The 23842-nt window shown below is 52.0% G+C and overlaps 1 protein-coding gene across 8 annotated transcripts in view; it reads left to right on the forward strand.

The window, feature by feature from the left end:
- TIAM1 (TIAM Rac1 associated GEF 1) overlaps positions 1-21819 on the forward strand; it is a 309396-nt gene extending 287577 nt beyond the window's left edge. For all 8 annotated transcript variants that reach the window (XM_066259555.1, XM_066259556.1, XM_066259552.1 and 5 more), the window contains 9 exons: positions 1347-1455; positions 4382-4561; positions 4703-4821; positions 7187-7295; positions 10382-10440; positions 10895-10997; positions 13450-13537; positions 15791-15963; positions 19449-21819. In XM_066259555.1, coding sequence (XP_066115652.1) covers positions 1347-1455; positions 4382-4561; positions 4703-4821; positions 7187-7295; positions 10382-10440; positions 10895-10997; positions 13450-13537; positions 15791-15963; positions 19449-19918 — 1410 coding nt within the window. In that variant the 3' untranslated portion in view covers positions 19919-21819. The remainder of the gene's footprint in view (positions 1-1346; positions 1456-4381; positions 4562-4702; positions 4822-7186; positions 7296-10381; positions 10441-10894; positions 10998-13449; positions 13538-15790; positions 15964-19448) is intronic.
- The last annotated feature ends 2023 nt before the right edge of the window (positions 21820-23842 follow it).

The following is a 23842-nucleotide window of genomic DNA, read 5'->3' on the forward strand; positions in this document are numbered from 1 at the left end:
AGTGGAGCAACCAAAGTATAAATAAAAAGATAGATTTAACTATAGTAAGTTGTTTCATAAAGATTTATTCTGCCAAACTTAGCGAAAATTCGACATAAAGTATTTGGTAAGTAATTATTATTATATGCTTTAACCCGCTATAACTCTGCTTTATAAATTTTATAAAGTTACTTCCCTACTTTATAAGTCACCATTACTGTGGAACCAGTGGGTGGTTAGAAAATTTTACTACTAACAGAGATACAGAAGTGGGCGGTGGGTATAGAAAGGTTGACTACCCCTGGGTTAGAGCATCGTCCTGAAGTGCAGAGGTTTTCAGTTGGATCCCCAGTCAGGGCACATGCAGGAAAAGATCGATGTTTCTGTCTCCCTCTTTCTCTCACTCTGTATCTCTCTCAAGTCAATAAGTTAAAATAAAACAAATAATCCCCTCCCCAAAACAAACAAAACCCCAAAAACGGCTGTCAACTTGCATTAAACGGGTAGGTACATCATGCTTTGGAAAGTGTACCGACCTTGACCTTTTTTCTGTTTATGTGGGGCCTTAATACTTGCTATTAGCAATTTCGGCTAGCATCCTTGGTTTCCTGGTAAATAGATTTAACTTATCCTGTTCTGGGAAACTGCCTAATGGAAAAGCTCGTCATTATCCAGGAGGAAGCCAGTCTTGCCGCCTTAGTGAGGATTTATGATGAGCACTGCGGTGAGGGAGCTGGCAGCTTATTTCCGCCTCCTTGGCTGGCTCTTTCCTTCCTCGTGGACACTTCCTGCCTTCACTTCCCATCTAAGTGTCGGCTTACCCGCCACCCTCGTATTCTTTAAAAAGCAGATGAACTGGAGTGTGATTGATGCACAATACTGCATATATTGAAAGTGTATAATCCAGTGAGCCTCATCGTCAGCCCCGACATCCCTCCTGCTTTCCTGTGATTCCTCTCGCGCCTGTCAGCCATGGTCTGTGACCACTGAGTAGCGTGTATTCAGGAATTCCACATAGATGGCGTCGTGTGGCACGTGCTGTTTCTCATGCTTGTGTGGCCTTTTTCATGTGGCATATCTAGTGACCTTCATTCATGCTGCTGGGCCTGTTGGTGGGACAGAGCAACACTCCATCGTACAGACGGAGGACCCTGTGCTGACCTTTCCTTTCTCAGGCACCAGGAGGGCCACAGCCAGCTCCCGTGAGGCCGGCTCAGGCCGTCAGCGAGCAGAGGGCAGCTGTGGCAGGTGTGGCTGGTGCTGACGAGTGGGGAGGGTCAGGCTGAAGGGTGCTCCTGTGACACCCTGCAGGTATTCCCAGGCGATTGGGAACATGGACTAACCATGCTTTTTCTTGTCGAATCCAGAAAGTGCTGTTCTCTCTGGGGGGCTCCTTTCTGTACTACGCCGACCGCTTCAAGCTCTACAGTGCCTTCTGCGCCAGCCACACGAAGGTCCCCAAGGTCCTGGTGAAAGGTGAGGCATCCGAGGGCGGGGTGTCAGCTCGGCCCGTTAGTCATTGCATCACAGTTCTGTGGCTGACTGTGGCTGGGGGCTTTGGGACCATCATCTGAGCATCATTGGTGTGGCAGGCAGAGGTCCTCATGAGCTGCATATAAAGGGCCCTGTGAGAAATGCAATGCATTAAATCACTCGAATTAGCAGTTTGTCTATTTTCTTGCAATTAGAGCTTTGTCTCAGCTGTTTTGGGTCAGAATTCATGGGTCATTTTGCAGTTATGCAAAAACATACGGGGCTTAGAAAGCCTCTGCCCCATTTCTGTTCTTCATCGATGTCATTGTAACTGACCACACTTCATTCCCCTATGGGACTGCTTCCTTCCACTGCCTACCTTTGTTCCGAGGTGTGTGATGACGCCACCGCCGTCCTGTTCAGGTGGCTCCCGTTATGCACGTCCCTCGGGTAGCAGTTCTGCTTTGTGCAGAACAGAGGAGGATATGCGGGCTGGCCCCTTTCCCTCGGTGTTCTAGAAACAGGGAGCACTCACGGTTTCTAGAAAGTGGTTTTTGTTCTGCGGTTCAGCATGTGGTTGTTGGTGACACATAAAAAGACCAAAGAAACACTTCCCTGGCCACCAGTGTAACCAATAGGAAGTTTGGCTTCAGGGACTCTCTGGACAGTGGCCTGCCGTCCCTGACACCCCTTGGTGGCTGCGTATGAACAGCTGCTGACAGGGAGATAATTCTCGAGATTGTGCTTTGATGCTGAGGAAAAAATGAGATTGACTTAGTTTAACACCTGCTGTAGGACGTGTTAGTACCATGTAGGCCTCTGAGACAGACTCCTGCCCACAGAATGGCGTACGTACAGGTCGAGCGTCTGCACCGAGTTCTGTTTGCTCTGAGCATACAACTGTGTGTGTGTACCTACTTTCACAGTTCTCCTGAGTGCTTGTTGTTTTGAGCTTGTGAACACAACAGATTTTAGAGCTCTTTGCTGCACGGTGGACTATATACCTGCAACAGTCCTCAGAGCAATTTGTATTATTTTTAAACATTCAATTAGGTTAAATTCTGCCCCTTTAAATTTTTTCTTAATTCAATGTTTTTCTTTTCCTTTGCACCTGGAAGATATTATCATATCTTTCAAAACTAGACGTTTATAACATGAGGTTTGACCTACATTTTTCCAATTGCCAAAAGTGCGGGAGGGTGATGGGGAGGGTGTGAGAACGGGAGTGCCGTCTGTGGTTTGTAACCGACTTGGCTGGGCTGATGCCGTGACTGTCCAGCAGCCCCCAACGCCAAGGATCTGCCCCCTCTGCCCTGACATGAAGTACAGTCCATGGGGCAGAGGTCCATGCCATAGTTTTAGACTTGAGACCTTGGAAATGTAGGTCCTTTGTAGACATGGGCTGAGATTAGGGCATCCCGTTGAAGCCGTGGCTTCCTCATGCGTTGCTGTTGGGCCCAGCCTCCCTTCCCTGGCCCGCAGGTCACCTGGTCACTCACTCCCAGTCCCCATTCTCTTCAGGGACTTGCTCTCTGGGAGGAGTGGTGGCCGAGCCCATGGTACCCTGATTCCTTCTCGCGGGGCTTGAGGGTGAGGGGGCTGGTCTTCCCACGCTTCCCTCGGGGGTGCTGTTTTCTGAACGGGGTCGAGAGGAAGCAGGTCACAGTTTTACATCCTCTGGTCTTAGCCACACTCCTAGTCACTGCAGAGGGATGTCCATTCTTCATCTGTGTCAGGAGCCTAGGAGGACCCGTGTGTCCACTGCTGCGTCATATTGATGTGTCTTCCAGCCCTCCCTCCCTCCTGTGGTTTGCCCTTGCTGCGTCCTCCGTCTCCTCCACTTTGCACCTAAAGGCATCAGCCCAGTGTCCTGGCTGTCCTCTGGCCGACTGCTCTCTGCATGTGGACCCAGAGCTCCCAGGTCCGCTGTCAGCCAGCCCGGACATGGGAGACCTGCAAGTGGGCAGTGCTGCCCGAGATAGGAGGTCGGGGTGCACAGGGCCTGCCCGAGAGCTGCTGCCCACGGCACTCAATCAACACAGGGCAGGCATTAGGCTTTCTCTGCGGGAGACCTGTCCGCGCCCGCTTCCCTGAGCTCTGGGTGCTGCTGCTTCTGGTTATTCCTGCTGGTTCTCCAAAGAGGTTCTGCCAGCAGTGGGGTGCTGGAGAGACTGGGGAACAGGGCCAGGAGCTTCCTGGCGCTCTCATTAGAGGTGGAGAGGCCAGCGACCAGGAGACAACTGCCAGGGAAGAGCTAGTTCCCGAGAGGAGGGTCACACCAGGCTGTGCAGGGCCACACAGTGGGCCTTGAGGTTTCAGGAGAGAGAGGGACCAAAGGGACACTGGCCAGGAGCCTTTACGGTGGATTCTGCTAGGAGGCCCGGGTGAGGAGGCTCAGGACGGGCACGTGAACAGCGTCAGTGGGCTCGGGGTGCAGGGCTACCCCTAGTGTCTGCTGCCCAGCCCTGGTATGATGGGACCAGGGGGTGGGGACAGAGTGTGAGAGCTCATAGAAGAGATTGGGGGGGGGGGTCTGGATTGGTTGGTTACATGAGAAAGGCGTGTCCCCAGGTGAGTCCTGGGCTGTCTCCAGGAATTGGCCGGCCCTGGGAGGATAGTCTCCCTAGGCTCTGTAAGGTCCCAGAGGTCAAAATAGAATAAAAAGACATTCTCAACTCAAGGAGAATGAGGAGCAGCCCCCGCAATCCAACTGTGTAGAATTTATAAACCCTATGGTTTCCGTACCTAACTCCAACCCTGCTGTCCCCCAAACAAACAGACAGACAAACATGACAGGCCCTTTGGATTGTCTCTCTAGACTCCTGACCCCGCTCTACCCAGCCTGTTAAGATCCCTTGGAGTGAGGCAGTGAAACTGTGAGTGGGGGTGACCTGGTGCCCACCCCACGAGCTATGTGTCCCCCTCGCAGCCAGGACAGACCCGGCTTTCAAGGCGTTCCTGGACGCCCAGAACCCGAGGCAGCAGCACTCGTCCACCCTCGAGTCGTACCTCATCAAGCCCATCCAGAGGGTCCTCAAGTACCCGCTCCTGCTGAAGGAGCTCTTCGCCCTGACAGACGCGGACAGCGAGGAGCACTACCACCTGGACGGTGAGCCTGCCGGCAGCCCCTGCCCACGGCCCCTCCTGGGAGCCCGCCCTGCAGCCCCCTCCCCAACCCCACCACTCACCTCCACCCACGGCCCCGCCCGCATCTGTGTGACCTCTCCATTTCCAACCTGCCCCTTCCTAGTGGCCATCAAGACCATGAACAAGGTGGCCAGTCACATCAACGAGGTGCAGAAGATCCACGAGGAGTTTGGGGCTGTGTTTGACCAGCTGATTGCTGAACAGACCGGGGAGAAAAAAGAGGTAAGGACCCCCCTTCTTCCATGGACAATGGTCAGTGAGGAAGGGCTCTTCTGATCTCTTCTGATTGTATGTCAAGGTGTCGTTTGTAAGTAAAATAGTTGTGAAGAAGCTGGTGTTGTTGGCATAGCTTGTACCCCTCGTCCAGGGCCGCAGTGTGGGTCTCCCTCCTCGTGGACCCGTTTCTCGCTGCGGGGTACTGCCCTGATTCTCAGCCGTGCCCTCAGGACCCTGGTTGATTGTGTGTTAGGTGTGAGAGTGAACTTGCATGACCGTGGCCTGGGCTGTTTCTAAAAGGACCGTGAGGTGGGAGCTGCATCCTCAGAGATTAGAATGATAACTGGCTCTCACAGGTGATCAGTACTTGTGGAATGAGTGACTGAGATAGATCCCTGATCAAAAAGTCTGCCTGCAAAGCTACTGAGAGGAAACAGTGACAGGAGCAGGTACCCCTGAGGATGATGTAGGGCAAACCCTGAGTTGTGCCCAAGCCACAGGGAAGAACTGATATAAATGGAGCACTGATCGCTCTGAGATGAACAGAGGTGTGACAGGTGCTGGACCCCTGTGCTTCCTGACTCACCTGGAACCCTGTCCTCAGTTTTGCTTCTTGCCTCAGAAAAGGGGCGGGGCACTGGAGGGCACAGAGAAGAGACACTCCTGTGACCAGGAGGGGGTGGGTACGGGGGGGGGCAGAGTACAGCTGTTTATCCTGGACTGAGAGCACAGCCTCCTCTTCAGAGGGGGAAGGGTTGTTGCCCAGCTTCATTTATCCTCAGTGAAACAAGCTTTTGGACATTTGAAAGATAATTTAAGAAAGAGGTAAGATTATGAAGTTTCTTTTTTCTTCTTTTCTAAGTGAGAGTAAGGAGATAGACTCTTACTGCACCCTGAGTGGTATCCACCTGGCAACCTCCATATGAGGCTGATGCTCTGCCCATGTGGGGCCATGCTTGCAATCCAGCTATTTTTAGTACCTGAGGCAGAGGCTCCACAGAGCCATACTCAATACCCTGGGCGATGCACTAGAACCATTCAAGCCATGGCTGCAGGGGGGAAGGGAGAGGGAGACAGACAGAAGAAGGAGAAGGAGGGTGGAGAAGCAGATGGTTGCTTCTCCTGTGTGCCCTGACCTGGGACATTCACACGCTGGCCTGACACTCTACCACTGCACCAACTGGCCAGGGCCATAGGTGCTTAATTAAAAAAAATAAAATCTTGCTTACGCTACTAATACAGCTCAGTGATAAAGAGTAATTGTTATTGTAATGATCCCGGTCATTGTGGCAGCCACAATGCCACGTCTCCAGCCCTGTGGCCTGGTTTGGTGGGCTGAGAATGGCACCATGTTTGGCAAAGGGCTGCTTGGTGGCTGCTGTGTCTGCAAGCTCAGTGGGATCCTAAGCAGAAGAATAAACTAGAGCCACCTGTCCTTAGGAGCTCAGCATCAAGTTTGCAGATACTGGCAATGCAGCCTTGAGGAAGAGGGACATGGCGTCTGGAGGCAGAGTGTGGGCCAAAGCTGAGGTGTGGGTACTCGGGTGGCCTGGCCGAAGTGTTTACCAGTGGGATGGGCCACGAATCCTGGCTGCTGCAGTCTGGTCCTCATGTGTGTCCCCACAGACAGCAGGTTGGGAGCCTGGATGATAAAGCTGTCGCGTGGTGGGAGGCTGGGACCTGATGGGCTTGGAAGTGGGCCAAGGACTTCAGTGAGAAGGGCAGACGGGACTCCTGTGAGGTGGAAGCACTGGGTCGCCGTGTCTGGATTCTGCCATGGGAGGAGGAATTTGTCTTGCATTTGACCTTCGGGGGCATGGAGCCAGACCTCATGGCTCCTGGGATCCCTGAGCTCCTGGTGCCTGTGCTTCCAAAGCTGCTTCAGGAACCTCAGCTGGCCTCTTTGGTCCTCCTCCAAACTGAAATAAAATCTTCTTTCAAATGAGTGGGGAAAAGAAGCAATCATGGATCCCATCGTGTCCCAGAATACCGTGCCCCCCCAGGGAACTGAAAGTCACAGGTGGAAATGCTGACAGGTCCTTGGGGTGGACCTTTGTCACTGGTGGCCCCTCTTCTGTCTACAGGGATGGTCTCTATTTGAACACAAAACGTTTCTGACTTGGAGATCAGTTTTGACAGCTTTACTGCTTGTGAATTTTAGAACCCTTGTCTGTATCGTTCTTTCCTCCCACTTTATTATTGAAATCTGGTAGACACTTGGGGGTAAAGAGGGAAACAAAATGTGTGCATGATTTCAGAGGCTGTACTTTCATGAAGTAGCGTGGACAGAGCAGCCTGCTGAAGTTTACATGTCAGGATAGCCTGAGCATCTGGAACCTGCCTGTACCCTCACCCCGTCCCTGGTTTCCAGGTTGCTGACCTGAGCATGGGGGACCTGCTTCTGCACACAACCGTGATATGGCCAAATCCACCCGCCTCGCTGGGGAAGTGGAAGAAGGAGCCGGAATTGGCCGCCTTTGGTATGTGTCAGGGCAGGGGAGGGTTCTGGTTACTGCTGCTTCAACCGAACTTGAGTTTTCCTCCATAATGTGAACAGAGTATTCCCCAGAGGGAACGCCCTTGTGACTGACATTAAATCAGAACCTTTAAAACAAAGGGTTCCTGGGCTTCCTGCTGAGATTGCTCCGTCTTCCTTGAGAAACTTAGCATTGTTCCCAACACCGTCGAAGAGCCACTCTGGCCGTCCATGCTGGCTCACTGAACATGACAAAGGGCACATCTGGCACAGACGTGCGCAGGAGGACAAGGACTAAATAGGACAAACCTGGGAGGGTTGGGTGTTTTAGCTGTTAGTTTCTGATGGGGGTGGGCCTTTGTGGTGAGGGGAGCGGTGGACGGGGCTTGATTTCAGTGTTTCCATCTGTGATTCCAATGTTGCATTTTCTTCTTGGAGAGATTGGGGAGCTCCTCGACGCTTCCTGCTGGGTCATGTATGGGCTGTGGTTCTGAAATAAGTGACCCAGACCGACTGCCTGTTCCCAAGGCTGGGCTAGGCTAACAATTCCACATCAACATTGGGATGTTTCATGATTGTCTCCTGATTTCTTGCAGTTAGAAAGGAACAGATTTGGAGTAAAGAAATAATCTGAGAGCCCTGGCCGGTTGGCTCAGTGGTAGAGCGTCGGCCTGGCGTGCAGAAGTCCCGGGTTTGATTCCCGGCCAGGGCTCACAGGAGAAGCGCCCATCTGCTTCTCCACCCCTCCCCCTCTCCTTCCTCTCTGTCTCTCTCTTCCCCTCCTGCAGCCGAGGCTCCATTGGAGCAAAGATGGCCCGGGCGCTGGGGATGGCTCCTTGGCCTCTGCCCCAAGCACTAGAGTGGCTCTGGTCTCAACAGAGCGACGCCCCGGAGGGGCAGAGCATCACCCCCTGGTGGGCAGAGCGTCGCCCCCTGGTGGGCGTGCCGGGTGGATCCCGGTCGGGCGCATGCGGGAGTCTGTTTGTCTCTCCCCGTTTCTAGCTTCAGAAAAATACAAAAAAAAAAAAAAGAAATAATCTGAGAAAGTCAGGTTGGCAAATTTTTTTTGCAGAGAGCCACACATTAAATATGTAAGATTTCCTAGGCCCAGCAGCCCCACGGAGCCACACGCAGCTGTGGGTGATACATAAGTGAACGGGCCTCTAGAGCAGGGCCCAGGGGTTCAGGAAATGCTGGTTGGGGCTTTAGTCCACTTGCCCCATAGGCTCAGGTGGAGGACAATGTGTCACTCTGTCCTCTGCCCCGTGGGTTGCTTAGAAGGGAGGTGTGGAGTCATGGCTCCTGCAAAGGGAGCTCACCGCTGCTCACCTCCCCTGGGACCGCCCTGTGCACCTGTGGCAGACTCCACAGGGCCCGGGGCAGGGCAGGATTACTTAGGATTCAGAGTCTGGGCAGACATAGGTAACACTAATGAGCCGGTTGTGGGTGCCGGTTAGACAGTTGGGGTTTGGTGTCCAGGAGCATGGCAGCTCTTGGAGCCTCAGAAAGTATCTGAAATCGACAGTGTCATTCTGAAGGAGGTCAGTGACACCAAACAGGCAGCTTTTAGGTTAAATCACGGGGTCTTTTGTTTTGGTTTTAGCTTCTCATCTCAGGAAGTGGTGCAGCTTTCTTGTGAGATGGAAGTGAGCTTCCTGCCTTCCTGCACCTGGCTCCTTACTCACAGGGTGGCCAGTGTGTACTGAGTGGTGATGACGTCACCTGTAAAAGAAAAAAATGGGTGTTCAGTCTTCTGCCTTGAAGGGCACTAGATGTTTGCCTTCTGCGGGGGAGAGAGTGCTTCCGGCTGGCAAGGGTTGCGAGAGTTTGGGAGCTCAAGGCCATGTCTAAAGTGGTTAAGCGGCCGAGGACCAGGTGGTACAAGGGGGAGGCAGAGGTGTTCACAACCCAGATGGAGGGTGACACTGGCCCAACCCGGTGATCTAGCATGGTTGAGGTAAACTGAGGCAGGCCAATGCCATAGAGCTATGACAACCATGCCATTGAGTTGTGGTTCCAGTGACACGATTAGTCCTATGAGACTAGTGTCACTGGGTACCTTTCCTGGCATACAGCCCAGGCTACTGTGACTTCCGAAGGTTTCATGGTAGGGAGGGCGGCGTCCTTGGGTGCCAGTGATTGGCGTCCCCACAGAGCTGGTGCACCCCTCTCGGTCTGTGGGAAGCCTCAGAGGGAAGCACCCATCTGTCTTCTAGGATCCTTGAAAAATTGGATGTTGTGAGGTGTGATTGGTGAGGGACAATCCAGACTCAGTGGCTGGTGTTCCTTTTTGTGCTTTAAGGCTTATTTTCCTGTGGCACATATTATGATCGGAGACTGACCCATCCAAAGTACGACAGGAAATGAACTGGGTACTAGGGTTGGTCTCCGTGGGCCCTGGGAGCCCATGCCTGAGGATTCTCTGGACCTGTGTTCCCTCTGTAACCCTGTGTCTGCACACCAGGCACGTCCCCTTAGCTGCTCACGGTGGGGTCTGCCATGGCTCAGGGTCAGGGTGTGAAGAGAGAATATGGATGGGCTGGAGCCGGAGCCACTGAGCGTAGAACATGTTTGGCACTGTGTAAGGAATTCGATGGGAGGTCACCCTGACTCCATGTGTCTCCCCACCCTGGCCTCTTGCTCCTCAGAGCTCATGGTGATTCACCTGTTTGGACGAAGTGGAACTGCCTTGTGCTTCGTACGCTAATCACCATGAGCAGTACAAGATAAATGACACTTCTGGATTATGCACACTGTGTGTAATATTAGCTTAGTGTGCATAACTATAAGTCGCCGTAAGCACTTGGAATGATGTCCTAGTTAAAATATACTTTGCCCACAAGTTTCCAGTAGGGCAGGGTAGGTTATTTCCATTTATTTAGGTTTTCAATGTGTTTTGAATCTGGGAAATTCTGTCTCATCTGACTTTTGAGTTTCACAGACGTGACAGGTGAGTGGAAGGTGCAGGGGCTGTGCGTGCTCGCCGCCTCTACGTGACTGTGGTGTTTGTCACCACAAGGTCTGGAACTGAAGGGGAAACCCCTGTGTGTTCTGGGCTGTGACCACCTTTACCTCACCTTTGTTTTCCAGTCTTCAAAACCGCTGTGGTCCTTGTGTATAAAGATGGTTCCAAACAGAAGAAGAAACTGGTAAGAAGCCTGTGTTTCACCCTGTGGTTTAAGGATTCTCTCCCTTTCTGTCTGCTTCTCAGTTATGTGTGTGTGTGACTTTGCCCTTCAGTCGGGCATGAGCCTTCTGTGATTTCTTTATTTTTTTTCTCTTTCTTTTTATTGAATGTTGCTAAGGACCCAGGCAATTGCCTGTCCTGCCCCCTTTTAGGCAGGCCTGCGTGAGCCTGTTCCCCTTTTCCTGTCCTCCCTCTCTGTCCGTGTTGTAGGGCCCCTTCCTCCTCCTTCCCAGCTCTCTCTCACGTGGTTTGGTGGGCAGACTCATTTGCATACTCAGCACATGCATCACGTGGCCTCTTGCTTCCTGTGGAGGACAGACATGCTTGTGGTTCCGTGTCGTGGGTTTGAGGAGCGTGGAGGTTGGGTCCAGGCTAGAGAGACGGTTCTCATGCACCTGATCCCTTCTCTCCTGCAGGTAGGGTCTCACAGACTTTCCATCTATGAGGAGTGGGACCCCTTCCGATTCCGGCACATGATCCCCACGGAAGCTCTGCAGGTTCGCGCCTTGGCCAGTGCAGGTAAACGCCACATGTGCTGGGCCTGCGTCCATGCTCTCGGTCTGACCATGCTCGGTCTGACCACCTGCCGCCTTTCCTCACTCTGCGTGGCCAGCTCGCTCCCCCCCTCGCTCTGCATTGCCTCTTCTTTACATCCCCCCCCTGTTGATTAACTTTGTGACGAGCTTGTGCCTTTAGTATCTCGCTAGGGGTTCCAGTCCTTTTGTTGTTTATGTTAGTAGTATTAGCGTGACTGACATCTGAGTACCAAAGAGTCTTCTGGGAGGAATCCTTGAACCCCTGAGCGGATGGAGCCCGCGTAAATAACTCACTTGCCTTGTAACTGAGAGACCCCCCAAAGACCACCAAAACAAGGCTTGGAATACATTTTTACCCCCTAACACATTACACTTATTTCTTTGTTTTGGTGGGAAGGCTTTGAAATGTCTGTTCTTTTACTGTGATCCAAACAGCAGTGAAGGGAGTTGTTGGGAAGCTGTGAAGAGACTTAAACTTAGGTGACACTTTCAGCACCTGAGAGGTGAACAGCACAGGGTACGACTGACGCAGAGTCCTCCCCTCAGCACTGCGGGGTGGGGGTGGGGGTGGGGGGGCTTCACCTGGGGCAGGGGTTTTCCTGGGCACATCTTGGGAGGTGCACTTTTGGGGGTCAGGTGGAAACTCTCTGGTGTCCGGTAGTAAGGAGAAGACATGGGAGGGGCCCCTGTGTGGGGGGGGTCTGTTTCTGTTTCTTGCTTCTGATGTGAGCATTGAGTTCTCAGGAGTAAAATTGCTCTAATCATCACAAAACCAGCCACCCCTTGTGCAGTGTTTGCTAAACTTTCGGTTGCTCTCCCCAAACTAAACTAGACGCAGCCTCCTTCCTGGCTGCGCCTTGTGCAGGAGAAACACTCAAGTGTAACAGCCACGTGGGACAAATGCATTTAGGGTAATTATTTGCTTCGAGTGTTCCAGCACAGAGAAGGTGCCTGTCTACCACCTGTTTCATTGGTAAAACTGATTTGTGCTGGAATTTGCTGGAACCTGTGTGTAGTAGGTCTGTACACAGCTGTGATGACGTTAGGGGCTGGGCACCTGCGTAACCAATGCTGTGCTGCTTTGCAGCCTCAGGCTGAGCACAGCCTGGTTCTTAGCTTTCCTCATGCTGGGTTAGAAACGGAAAGCTGGTGGTTATAACGGATGGCAGGCCTCTCAGCAGGGATTTTGCCTCCTTGGGAACTAAGTACACAAAGGCTCCACATTTTGAAGACAAAACCATCTTTGTGAGAGCACTGTCTATTCTCACCCTCTGTGTTTCATGCCTTCACATTTGAAACCAGCAAGATAAAAGATTTTTTGTTTTAAATGGAGTTTTGAAGACCAGCCAACATGTTCCTCACTGTGAAATGCACCCAGTGCATCTGAGAGCCGGGACGTGGAGGACCTGGATTTCCGCCTTAGTTTGGGACCTTTCTGCCAACGCGCCCTAGTTGGGGTTAAGGAATGTGGCCTGGGGAGGGTTTGTGACAGGGTTCAGAACCACGGGACAAGGATGACACCTCCCAGGACCAATCTTGATGTTTGTCACGAATTGTTCCCCCTGCAGATACTTTGTTCCATGACTTCAGATGACGGCACTGCAAGGCTTTTAAAATAAATGAAATAATATGGTGTTGCAAAGCTTAGAAATGACCTTAAAATACAATTGTTTCTCGGCCTGACCTGTGGTGGCATAGTGGATAAAGCGTCGACCTGGAAATGCTGAGGTCGCCGGTTCGAAACCCTGGGCTTGCCTGGTCAAGGCACATATGGGAGTTGATGCTTCCTGCTCCTCCCCCCCTTCTCTCTCTGTCTCTCCTCTCTTTCTCTCTGTCTCTCCCTCTCCTCTCTAAAATGAATAAATAAAAAAAAATAAAATAAAATACAATTGTTTCTCACCTTCTCCACATACGATTTTGCCTCACTTGGAGTGGGCAGCGTGGGGGGGGGGCTGAGAAAGACAGGAGCCTCGTGCTTGTCCAGGACCCACTGCCTGTCCAGGGCGCTCGGCCTGCTTGCTCACGGGAAGCCCCCTCCCCCTTGTCCATGAAGGCGAGGGCCTGCTGAGATCTTCATGGAATCCTGGGCTCGGTTCAGTCCAGCTGGTGCCAAAATGACTAATTACTTAATTGAAACAGTTCGTGCAGCCATGCCTTGCCACTAAAAGGGTCAGTTCTTTAATCAGTTAGATTGACTGATTGTCCCTTTAGAGTCTTTAGACCGCCTGGGGGGAGATTTTCGTGACTAGAAATTTTCCCAGCATCCTCTCTCAGCATGGATTGAGCCTTTGGATGCTGTGTGGGTTTGGATCCCGGTTCCTTCCCCTTAGCTGCTCTGCTCTGTGTTGTCACACTGGAGCCAGGACGTGCTCTTGTGAGGGTGCAAACCAGTGCCTTCAGTACTCACCCTGATTTGTGTGGTTTGATTCACCTAGATGCAGAAGCCAACACAGTGTGTGAAATTGTCCACGTGAAGTCGGAGTCAGAAGGGAGGCCGGAGAGGGTGTTCCATCTGTGCTGCAGGTAAGTCTAGAGCTGGGAGGTGCAGCCTTGGGGCTCCCAGGGGGGCGTGTGGCTGTGCTTGGCCCCGGACCCCTCGGTTCAGTGGACCAGCCTGGACTGAGGCTCTTTCTATGCTTTCTTTGTCTTATACATTTGGAAAATTATTGAACACGTTAACTAACAGTAGTTGAATAAGTCAAACTGATTTTGTTAGAATATAGACAGTAACCTGGTTAGTTGAACATTGTTCTTTTTTCTTCTTTTTTGTTTTTATTTGATGAGAGATGGGGAGACAGAGAGACAGACTCCCACATGTGCCCTGACCAACCAGGATCGACCTGGCAAGCCCACTAGGGAGTGGTGCTCTGCCCATCTGGGGCATTGCTCTGTTGCTCAGCAACCAAGCTCTTCTTAGCACCTAAGGTGGAGGTCTTGGAGCCATCTTCAGAGCTCGGGGCCAGCTCACTTTAATCAAGCTGTGCCTTTGGGGGAGGGAAGACAGAGAGAGAGGGGGAGAGAGAAAAGCCAGAGGGGGAGAAGGAAAGAAGCAGATGGGTACTTCTTCTGTGTGCCCTGACTGGGACTTGAACCTGGGACTTCCATGTGCTGGGCCTATACTCTACTGCTGAGCCAACCGACAGGGCCGAACATCTTTCTAAAAGGAAATAGGGTTTTCAGATATAGTCAATGCTCAAATGAGGACTTTGTCCCTACATTTGTGTTCGGTAGATTGGGACATAACCATCTCCCCGGGTTTTGTGTGGGTGTTTGGATACGTGTTTGTGGATCAGGAGCAGCTCTGAGGTGCCGCCTGTGGAGAGTGGCATGGGGGGGAGGGGAGGGGCTGCAGGTATCACCAGGGCTCCATGTCACACAGAGAAGCTTTGACACAGGGTGGCTGGCCTGAGTCACCCAGGTCTACTTGCAGACGTGGCGCAGAATCTGAGCCTCCCTGTGGCTTGTACTGATCTCGTCATCTCCCTCCCTGCCTCCCTCCTGGTTGCCTCTCTCCTGTTCCAGGAAAATTGGAGGCCTTTCCTCAAATGTGGCCGATTCTCTCTTTTATTTTTTTGCCTAAAAATATCAAGATGGTTAGCTTTCCAGCCTGCATTCTGATGTAATTACAGCCTGTACTCACTTGTGCTTTAATGGAATCACAGATACTCAGTCATTTCCTCAGTCCTTACCCAATACCTGCCATGCGGAGTAGTGTGCTGTGGGCTGCCCATAGAAACTCAACCGGATTAGTATTATGATGACTGTCACCAATACTTTGTGGCGTGTTGCTAGTGTAGTAAGAATGTGCTCTTAGCCAGTGTGAGCTGTGCTGGGCACCTCAGTGTACTGTTTTAGTTGGTCAGACTGAGGCCTGAGACCCAAGGCTGCTAGAGGCCACTCTGCCTAAGACAGAGCAGTTGGACCCTGGGTTCAGACTCAGGAGGGGTTGGCTTCAGAGCCCAGGTTTCATGTCTCTACATCACCTCTCTGTGTTGGGTGACGGGTCAGCAGAGAGAGGTTCTGGGAAGCTGTCGGGACTAGAACTGAAATTTTTCCCAAATACTCCACATGTGCCCCGAGCAGCATCTCTACAATGTACTTAGGCTAATCCACCTGAGATTTTGTTGGTTTAAGTCCACGGGATCCAGTGAATGGGCCCCTAGAGATTTCACACTCTTCGTGAGTCAAAAAAAACAAACAAACCAAGTGACATGTACCTGGATGAAAATATGAGAACGTAACCAGAAATGTGACTGTTACCTAGGAAGTACTTCTCACCCTGGGAATGGGGCTTGGGGAGATTTGGGGGTTCTCAGCAGTGCAGCTTTACTATTGACCTGTTGGCATGTGCCTTGGGAAGAGTTGATACGTAACAGAAGCCGGGCTCTTAGGGGAAAGTGGACACTGGGACACCCTCCTGGGCGCACTGCAGAGCTGCAGGAACCTCGTGGTTCGTTCATCTGCTGTCGACATGTTTCAGAACAAAACGCTCCACCTTAAGCCCCACGAGCAGAATTGGGCAACTTCTTGGTGCAGAATCTGTCCTCCATTCAGTCTGTTGATGAACGGGTTGCTTTGTCTCACCGTGGTGGCAGGGGACAGGTCACAAAGCCTAGAGGGGAAGGAGCAGGGGTGCTCCATCCCTGGGAGGCCTGGCCTCCATCCCTAACCTCTGGTCCCAGGGGGTTTTGTTTGGTGGATCTTGATGACAGTGGAAGCTCCTGTCATGTTGAGTGAGCGCCATGTCTCTCACATGTGTAAACTGTCTCTCCACAGCTCCCCCAAGAGCCGAAAGGATTTTCTTAAGGCCGTGCACTCGATCCTCCGGGACAAGCACAGAAGACAGCTGCTCAAGACCGAGAGCCTCCCCTCGTCCCAGCAATATGTCCCCTTTGGAGGGAAGAGATTGTGTGCGCTGAAGGGGGCCAGGCCAGCCATGAGCCGGGCAGGTACTGTGGGCATTCAGACGTTCAAGATTCCTGTCACCCCCGCTCCACTGTAGAGCCCACGTGAGCCTGATGGACATCCTTGTCGAACGAGATTTAGCCCTGGCCGTGGGGCTGGCCCTGGGATGCGGCTCTCCCCTGGTGTGGGGTCCTCGCCCGTGCTGGTGGCTCCTGGGGACTTGCACTGTTTGCTCCTCTGTTCCCCCTCGAGCTTCCCTCTGCCCCTGCCTCCCCCTGGCTGGTGAGCTGTCTTCTCATCCGCAAGCTGGGGACTGAGCGTGCTCTCTTTCTGGAGGCCCGTCTCACTGGCTGGCGGTATGAGAGCTGCTGCTTTGCATGACAGCTAGCTTTGTCAAGACAAAAGCAGTGGGTCATGTCTCAACAAGGTCATGGCCTCCAGTCTGAGAACATGGATTCTCGGAAAGGAGTCCGTGTGTGGTAGACCAGATGGCCTCTCAGGCCTCTACCTGTACCTTGTGCCTGTAGCTCTGCCTTTAGCTGCTGTGAGAAAGAGGAATCCAGAGTAGATACTTCTGCAGGACAGGGACTATCACCTTGGAGCCGTGAGAAAGGAAGGTGGATACAACCACCTACAAAAGGCAGGTGGGAACATATCTAGGAAGGAAGGTCTTTTCATAACATAGAGGGATGGATGGCGTCAGGATAGTCACATTTAGTCACTCCTTTCTTATGAGGAAGCCCAGAACTTTGCAAGGAAGAGACTAATAAAAGGGGTTTACTTTGTGTTTGCCACAAAGATGTCGACCTCTGTCCCCATGGCTGTTCGCCTGTCCTCACTCATGTTGAAGAGGCCTGGCTGCTAGAACTGTAAATGGAGATGGCTCTCACAGACGTAACCTACACGGCTTCATGTAGGATGTTATATTCTTTAAGCACCTTAGGTGTAACTAGTGTTAGGGGGTTAGTTATCTTGAGTCTATTCTCTAATTAATAAGTGTTAATTGAACACCAGTTGTGGTGAACACCCAACTCTCTATAGGGTCCTCCGAGTCTTGAGTACCTTCTTGTCCACAATTTCTCATGGGTCATGAGTAAGAAGGCTTTGTGGACCCCACTGTAGAGAACTTCACCTTGGAATTGTCTCACCTGCCCCTTTTGCTTGCCAGGGAATATTTAGTGAGGGGCGGGAATAGGTGTCCCAACCTCAGGAAACCCTGCATTTCATTGGCCAACTTTTAGTTGTCAATCAGTAAACCTAAATTTATCTGTAAGGTAAGCATTTTGAGTCTGTGAGACACTCCGAAGTGTTCTGTTTGAGACCCTCTTGGAAAGAAAACATAGCCAACTCACAACCTCCACCATTCCCATGAACAGCAAGGGAAAGCCTGGTGTCAGAGCCTGTTGGCTGATGGGGAGGTTTTTCTGCCGTATGGCTCATTTTTGGCTGAATAATGTCTTCATCATTCTGCTTTTGAAGCTCCTGACTCTTACCAGGATCTTCGTGTCTGATGGTCTAGAAATGGGGCTTTGGAGGGTCAGCACAGCATGGCTGGTCAGTCTTCACAGTGGACACGAGCAATACTCAGAGCGTCTCCCTCAGCCCCGCAGGCTAGCGGGGTTGCCAAGCATCCCTTTAATTCAGGAGAAATGCTCACGCCCCAGCATTGTCACAGATCCTCAGAGAGTTAATTTCTCCCTCTGGTCCATTGGAAGAGGGCAGGAAAGCCAAACCTCCTGCCTCAGTAGCTACAGCTCCAAGTGTAATCTGAAGTCCTGTGTGTCTGCCAGTAGCTCGACTGAAAATTGTCCCAACATGTTCTCAAGAACATTTTCAGACATAGAGCAGCTGAAGAAATTGTGTCCATTAGTACTTACCATCAGTAGTTTGTATTTTTTTTAAGTGAGAGGAGTGGAGGCAGAGAGACAGACTCGCGCATGCATCCCAACTGGGGTCCACCTTGCAAGCCCACTAGGGCATGATGCTCTGCCCATCTGGGGCATTGCTCTGTTGCTCAGCAACCCGACTATTCTTAGCACCTGAGGTGAGGCCATGGAGCCATCCTCAGTTCCTGGGCTAACTTGCTCCAATTGAGCCATGGTGGCAGGAGGGGAAGAGAGAGAGAGAGAAAGAAGGGGGAAGGGTGGAGAAGCAGATGGGTACTTCTCATGTGTGCCCTGACCAGGAATCAAACCTGGCCATCCATAACGGGGCGATGCTCTACCTCTGAGCCAACTGGCCAGGGTCCATTTGTATTTTTCTGTATTCTAATTATCACACATCTCTCCACCTCTCATCCATCAACTCATCCAACTTCTGATGTACTTCAAAAATTCAGACGTTGCACATTTTACCCCTAAATGTTCAGCCGGCGAATCGTTGGCAGCTGTTTCTAGTGGCCTAGTTTTAAACTGAGATGGTTTCCCCTATGGTTTGGTGTGGATAAGCCTGAGCAGGAATCTTTGCTTTTTCCCAGTGTGGTAGGAGCGAGTCCCCCCCCCCCCTTCCATTTTTCCTGGAAATGGTTTTCATTTTCCTCCTGAACAAGAGCGGCGAGCACCTGTTCCACATTTAAGATGGTAGGATGCTCAGAATGCCGCTGGAAGCCCAGCTGTCACCTCAGTGTTGCTGATGCTCCAGCCACGCCTCCCCAGGAGGGGGCAGCAGCGTTCCCCTATCAGCAGTCTCTGGGGGAGTGTATGTGCTGGGGGGGGTTGTTTGTATGCTTGATTGATTGGGTGGCGTCTTCTTTTTTTTGTTTTTAATAATACTGGCTCCCTAGAGGGCAGCTGGGAGAAAGCAGGAACTCAGAGATGTGTTTGCCACTTTATGCAGCACGTTCTCCAGCCACTGCCCGAGGGTCGTGTTACTTATTTCGCTTCCCACTCAGACACCGGTACTATATATGCTTTGTAAACCGAATCGCTGGTTCGCATGCACATCATTGTCAGGAGGGATGAAGGTGCACGTTTCCTGAGCCTCACTGTTCATATAGGGTGTGCCAGAGGGGACCAGGCTGGCTGAGACCTGATTTCTCAGGGCGGCTGTCCCCCCCGCAGGCTCAGCGAGAGGGACACGTGCCCTTAATCCAACGACAGAGCCTCACAATTGTGCACAGCATTTCCCAGGAAGCCAATAATGGGGACCAGCCCGGGAAGCCCTCAGGCATGAGCCTTAGGACATGGTCAGGTTTGGGGCGCTGACTAATCCAAGTTCAGAGGTCTGTGTGAGTGTAGTGGGCATCCACCTCACTAGGGTGTGCAGAGTAGAGAGATGACCCTAGTCCCCATAACCTGTAGCCCATGTCCCTCTGTGTCCCTTCGCCCTTTGGTTAGTTGCTGTGATGCCCTCCAAGTCCAGGCATCTGTGTGAGGTAAAGACTCCAAGGCAGACTGGTGACGCCTGGACTGTAAGCCCCCAGCGACACCGAGGCGAACGTGCACCATTTAGCTTTTCTTCTGTTTGCCCCTGGGCTTCCATCTCACGTAAAGCACGGGGTCTGTTTTTATATTTTTGTGTGTGTGTGCAGTGTCCGCCCCAAGCAAGTCTCTTGGCAGAAGGAGGCGGCGACTGGCCCGAAACAGGTTCACCATTGATTCCGACGCCCTGTCCACCAGCAGCCCGGAGAGAGAGGCGCAGCCGCCACCCGGTGCCGGGGACACTGACCGCTGGGTGGAGGAGCAGTTTGACCTTGCTCAGTACGAGGAGCATGACGACATCAAGGAGACGGACATCCTCAGTGATGATGATGACTTCTGTGAATCTGCGCGGGGCGCCGATGGGGACGGAGACCTGCGGGAGCGGCTCCAGGCCACCTCCATCAGTCAGCGGGGACAAGGCCGCAAGAGCCTGGACAGTCATGCGTCCCGCATGACGCAGCTCAGGAAGCAGGCGGCCCTGTCGGGCGTCGGGGGGGGCCTGGAGCCCCCGGGTGAGGAGGTCATCTGGGTCCGGCGTGAAGACCTGGCCCCGTCCGGGAAGCTGAACACAGAGATCTGACTGCGGCCCGGTGCACGCATGTAGATACTCATCAGCCCTGTCCTGCCCCCTCCTGTGTCCTCCTGTCCCCTGAAGGCGAGCCATACCCTTAGGTCGCACATCCCGCGCACGCAGTTCTGATGGCAGACTGCTCTGAAGCCGTGTGCCACCCAGCTCGTCATTCATTCTGACGGCGTCAGGGAGAATTGTTCATAAGCTCACGTCCACCTTCCGTTCCGGACTAAGGGCTTTTACTCAGTTAACCAGGGCCTGCAGAATAAAAAATAGTTTTCGTAGCACTGGGAGTCAGGTTCCCTAGGAGGTTGTGTGTGTGTGCAGGTGAGTGGGAGGGATAGCACAGAGGCTCCTTCCTGGAGTCAGGTGGAGCACCTCCCAGCTGGGAAAACAGGAACAGGACAAAGCAGCTGCCCAGCCGCAGCGTCCCCTCCCTTCCCTGTGCCCTGTCCTCCGAGTGTCTGAGCATTCTGTGTGTCCTGAGGACGTATGAGGAGACTGGGAGTCTTCGTCTTGATGAGCCTATTTTTTTCTCTTCTGTGTTGGTCTATGGCTGGTCTTAGGCGATGTCCACATTTGGCAGTTCTAGTTTTGCAAAGAATTGTAAAGATGCCAAACTCTGAAAAGAGATCCAAATTTATCACTTGAAAAAAGAAGAGAAAACCGCTATTTTTTTGTATTTGTACCTGGGAGGCAGGGGCAGAAACAGATGAGAATTTTACAGTGTTATAATAACTGTCAAGTCTAAAATTGAGGATTTTACCTTTCGCAGAGAGTCCGAGGCGTGGTGAGTTTATATTTCTATACGAAAGGCCGGCCAGAAGCTCTTGCTGAGGCGAGACTTCCTCCAAGAAGCGGATGTGTGTGTGTTTGAACCTCTATGTGAGATGGGCGATTGGTGGGGTTACACGGGACACCCACGGGGGCAGCAGGTGTGTCTGCTGCACTGGAAGGGGAGGGGAGACTCCTCACAGGGTTGCCATGGTGACTGTGGGTTTTCCATCCAAGTGCACCTCCCTCCATAGATGGCCTGCCCTTCCCTGACAGTCTGTAATCGAACCTCTTAACCAAACACCTCTTCTAAAACCATGTCTGTGTGTAACGCGTTCTTCATGCCAACGAAACAGGGTAAACATGCTGGGCATCTAACTTTCTACACAGGTTTCCAAGTAGGGCGAGCAAAACCAAGTTAAAGCACTTTCGACCTTTTTCTTTTTTTTTTTTTTAAAGGTTTATAGCTTTTTTCCCCCTCACCTTCCATTTCACAATGTCCACTCATAAGAAGGGTTTAAACATAATATGAAAACTTTTTTGGGGGTGGGGGTGGGGGAAAATATCTATTTGGTGTTTGACACATCAGTAGGTACTTTAAAGACCTGAATTTTCTAGTAGCTTATATTTTATACAGATCCATGGTGACTTTATACTTCCAGACGTAGGGAGTGCAGCCCCGTGCTGGGGTCCCCGCTTGCTGCCTGCTGCCCCTCCTCCCCGCCCTGCCTCTCGGGTGCCAGGGCTTTGAGCTTGATCTTTGGAAAGTTTTGTTCTATTCAAGTTTTGCTATATCTTCTGATTTTCCGAAAAAGCTTTAGGGTGGTTTCTATACCCTTTCGTGTCTCCACACTGCCTGCGTCACCCCCAGTCCGGGGTGTCTGGTGGGAAAGGGGCAGCCCAGGCTTCCTGTCGTTGGGAAACCAGCCCCGGGGCAGACGGGTCCGTCTGTTCGTCCGAAGATGCTGGGAGTGGTGCTCGCCGAGGGTGCCGTGTCGCTGTACATAGGTCACGACGTGTCTGTCCAAAGTTCTTATATATTTCTTTTATAAGCTGAAAGAAGGTCTATTTTTATGTTTTTAGGTCTATGAATGGAGCGTTGTAAATGCCTGTCAAACAATAAAAAATATTGGAAACTGAACAGTCCTGTGCCTTTTTGGGTCAATAGAAACAATGAGCGGGACAGAAAATACAGGAGAAAACTCATGGGAAGGCCTGTGCCCCCCCCCCAAATTAATTATGATTATCAAGGGAGAACTGAGGTGGGGAGGCAGAAACAGATTCCCACATGCACCCCCAACAGGTATCCATCCATCGAGCCCACTAGGGGGCAATGCTCTGCCCATCTGGGCTGCTCTGTTGCTCAGCAACCAAGCTCTTAGCGCCTGAGGTGGAGGCCATGGAGCCATTCTCAGTGCCCGGGGCCAACTCAGGCCATCTCACTCCCATTGAGCCATGCTGCAGGAGGGAAGGAGAGGAGGTTTAAAATTTAAAATTAATTCTTTTATTGAGGGATAACTGATATGAGTGTCAGGTGTGCAACAACACGATTTGATATTTGTATACATTGCAAAATGATCACCACCAGTTACAGAACTTTTTCTTGTGATGAGAACATTTATGATATAGTCTCCTTGCTACTTTAAAGTACGCTGATACAGTATTAACTATGGTCACATTCCCAGGACTCATTCATTTTACAACTGGAGATGTGTCCCATCCCGTCCCATTTCCCCTCGCTGCCCCCAGCAATCACCAATCTGTTCTGGATTTGTGAGTTCAGGTTTCTTGTGTTTTAGATTCCACACATCAAATTGTAGGACATTTGTCTTTTTTCTGTAAGCAGAACTGGGATTTTTAATCAGGAAAGTATTAAAGTTGCTCAGTACTTTGGTCTACTGATAGGGAGAAGAGAAAATGGCACAGGTATGTCCTGCCCCCTCCTGCAGGAGCAGCTGAGCAGGGTGTCAGGAGGGGGCTGGGGGACCTGCCTGGGTGATGAGCTCTGGAATCGGGGCTCTGCCTCCGTGTGTGGCCTGGGTGATGAGCTCTGGAATCGGGGCTCTGCCTCCGTGTGTGGCCTGGGTGATGAGCTCTGGAATCGGGGCTCTGCCTCCGTGTGTGGCCTGGGTGATGAGCTCTGGAATCGGGGCTCTGCCTCCGTGTGTGGCCTGGGTGATGAGCTCTGGAATCGGGGCTCTGCCTCCGTGTGTGGTCTGGGTGATGAGCTCTGGAATCGGGGCTCTGCCTCTGTGTGTGGTCACCTGGGGTTTTGCTGCCTGGATCTTCCCCAGAATCCCACATAAAAACAGCCAGTGAGGTCCTGGGCTGCCTTCCCTTTACCTTACTCTTCCTCAGTCCCTTACAAGCCTCACATGGTCAGAGTTTATTTCACACACACCTGCCCTCCAGGTGAACAGGTTTCCTCCTCCCTGCTTCCCCTGCTTAAAGGTTCCTCCCCACGGGAGCAAGAGACTGCTGTTCACAGACCAGCGGCCTCAGTCCCAGGTCCCTGAGGCTTGTTAGAAATGCAGACCCCTCCCCCTCCCCTGTACCTGTTCCCATAGGTACCCTTTTGGGGGATGACAAAGCCAGATTACGCCTGGTGAGATTCCAACAGTTCATACTTGCTGACGGCGAGATTTGGGCAGAGTGGACTACTCCCTTCTGATCGCTGGGTCTGTCGGGGTACAGGAATTGAGTGCTCAAATTCAAATACGCAGAAATAATCATAATGCTAACCTAACCTTTTTCAGGCTCCTATCCCACCAGACTGGTGGGAAAACTCGAGTCCACTGCTCTGTCCGTGGTCGTCACAGTGTGGGGGCATCTGGGGCGAGGTCCTCTCTCTAGTCTTGGAGTCCATTTATCTCCAGAGGTTGCTGTAGCCATGACCCTTGCCCACAGCCTCCAGTTTGATGCTGGGCTGTGTTTCCTTTGCCCACCTCAACTTCCCCACCGCGGGCACCTCTGCCATCAGGCTCCTGGCATCCTGAGTCCTTGCTGGGCTGTTGTCAGGATATCTGCCCACCTGCGGCCCTTCCATCTTCCAGATCACTCCCTCCTGCCCGAACCCTGGTCAGTGGATTTGCCTTTCTCTGTGTTGAGGGTAGGGAATGGTGGGGGCAGAAATCAGCATAACCAGCCATAATTTTTTTC

The sequence above is a fragment of the Saccopteryx bilineata genome, chromosome 2, assembly GCF_036850765.1.
Source record: "Saccopteryx bilineata isolate mSacBil1 chromosome 2, mSacBil1_pri_phased_curated, whole genome shotgun sequence".
Classification (NCBI taxonomy): domain Eukaryota; kingdom Metazoa; phylum Chordata; class Mammalia; order Chiroptera; family Emballonuridae; genus Saccopteryx; species Saccopteryx bilineata.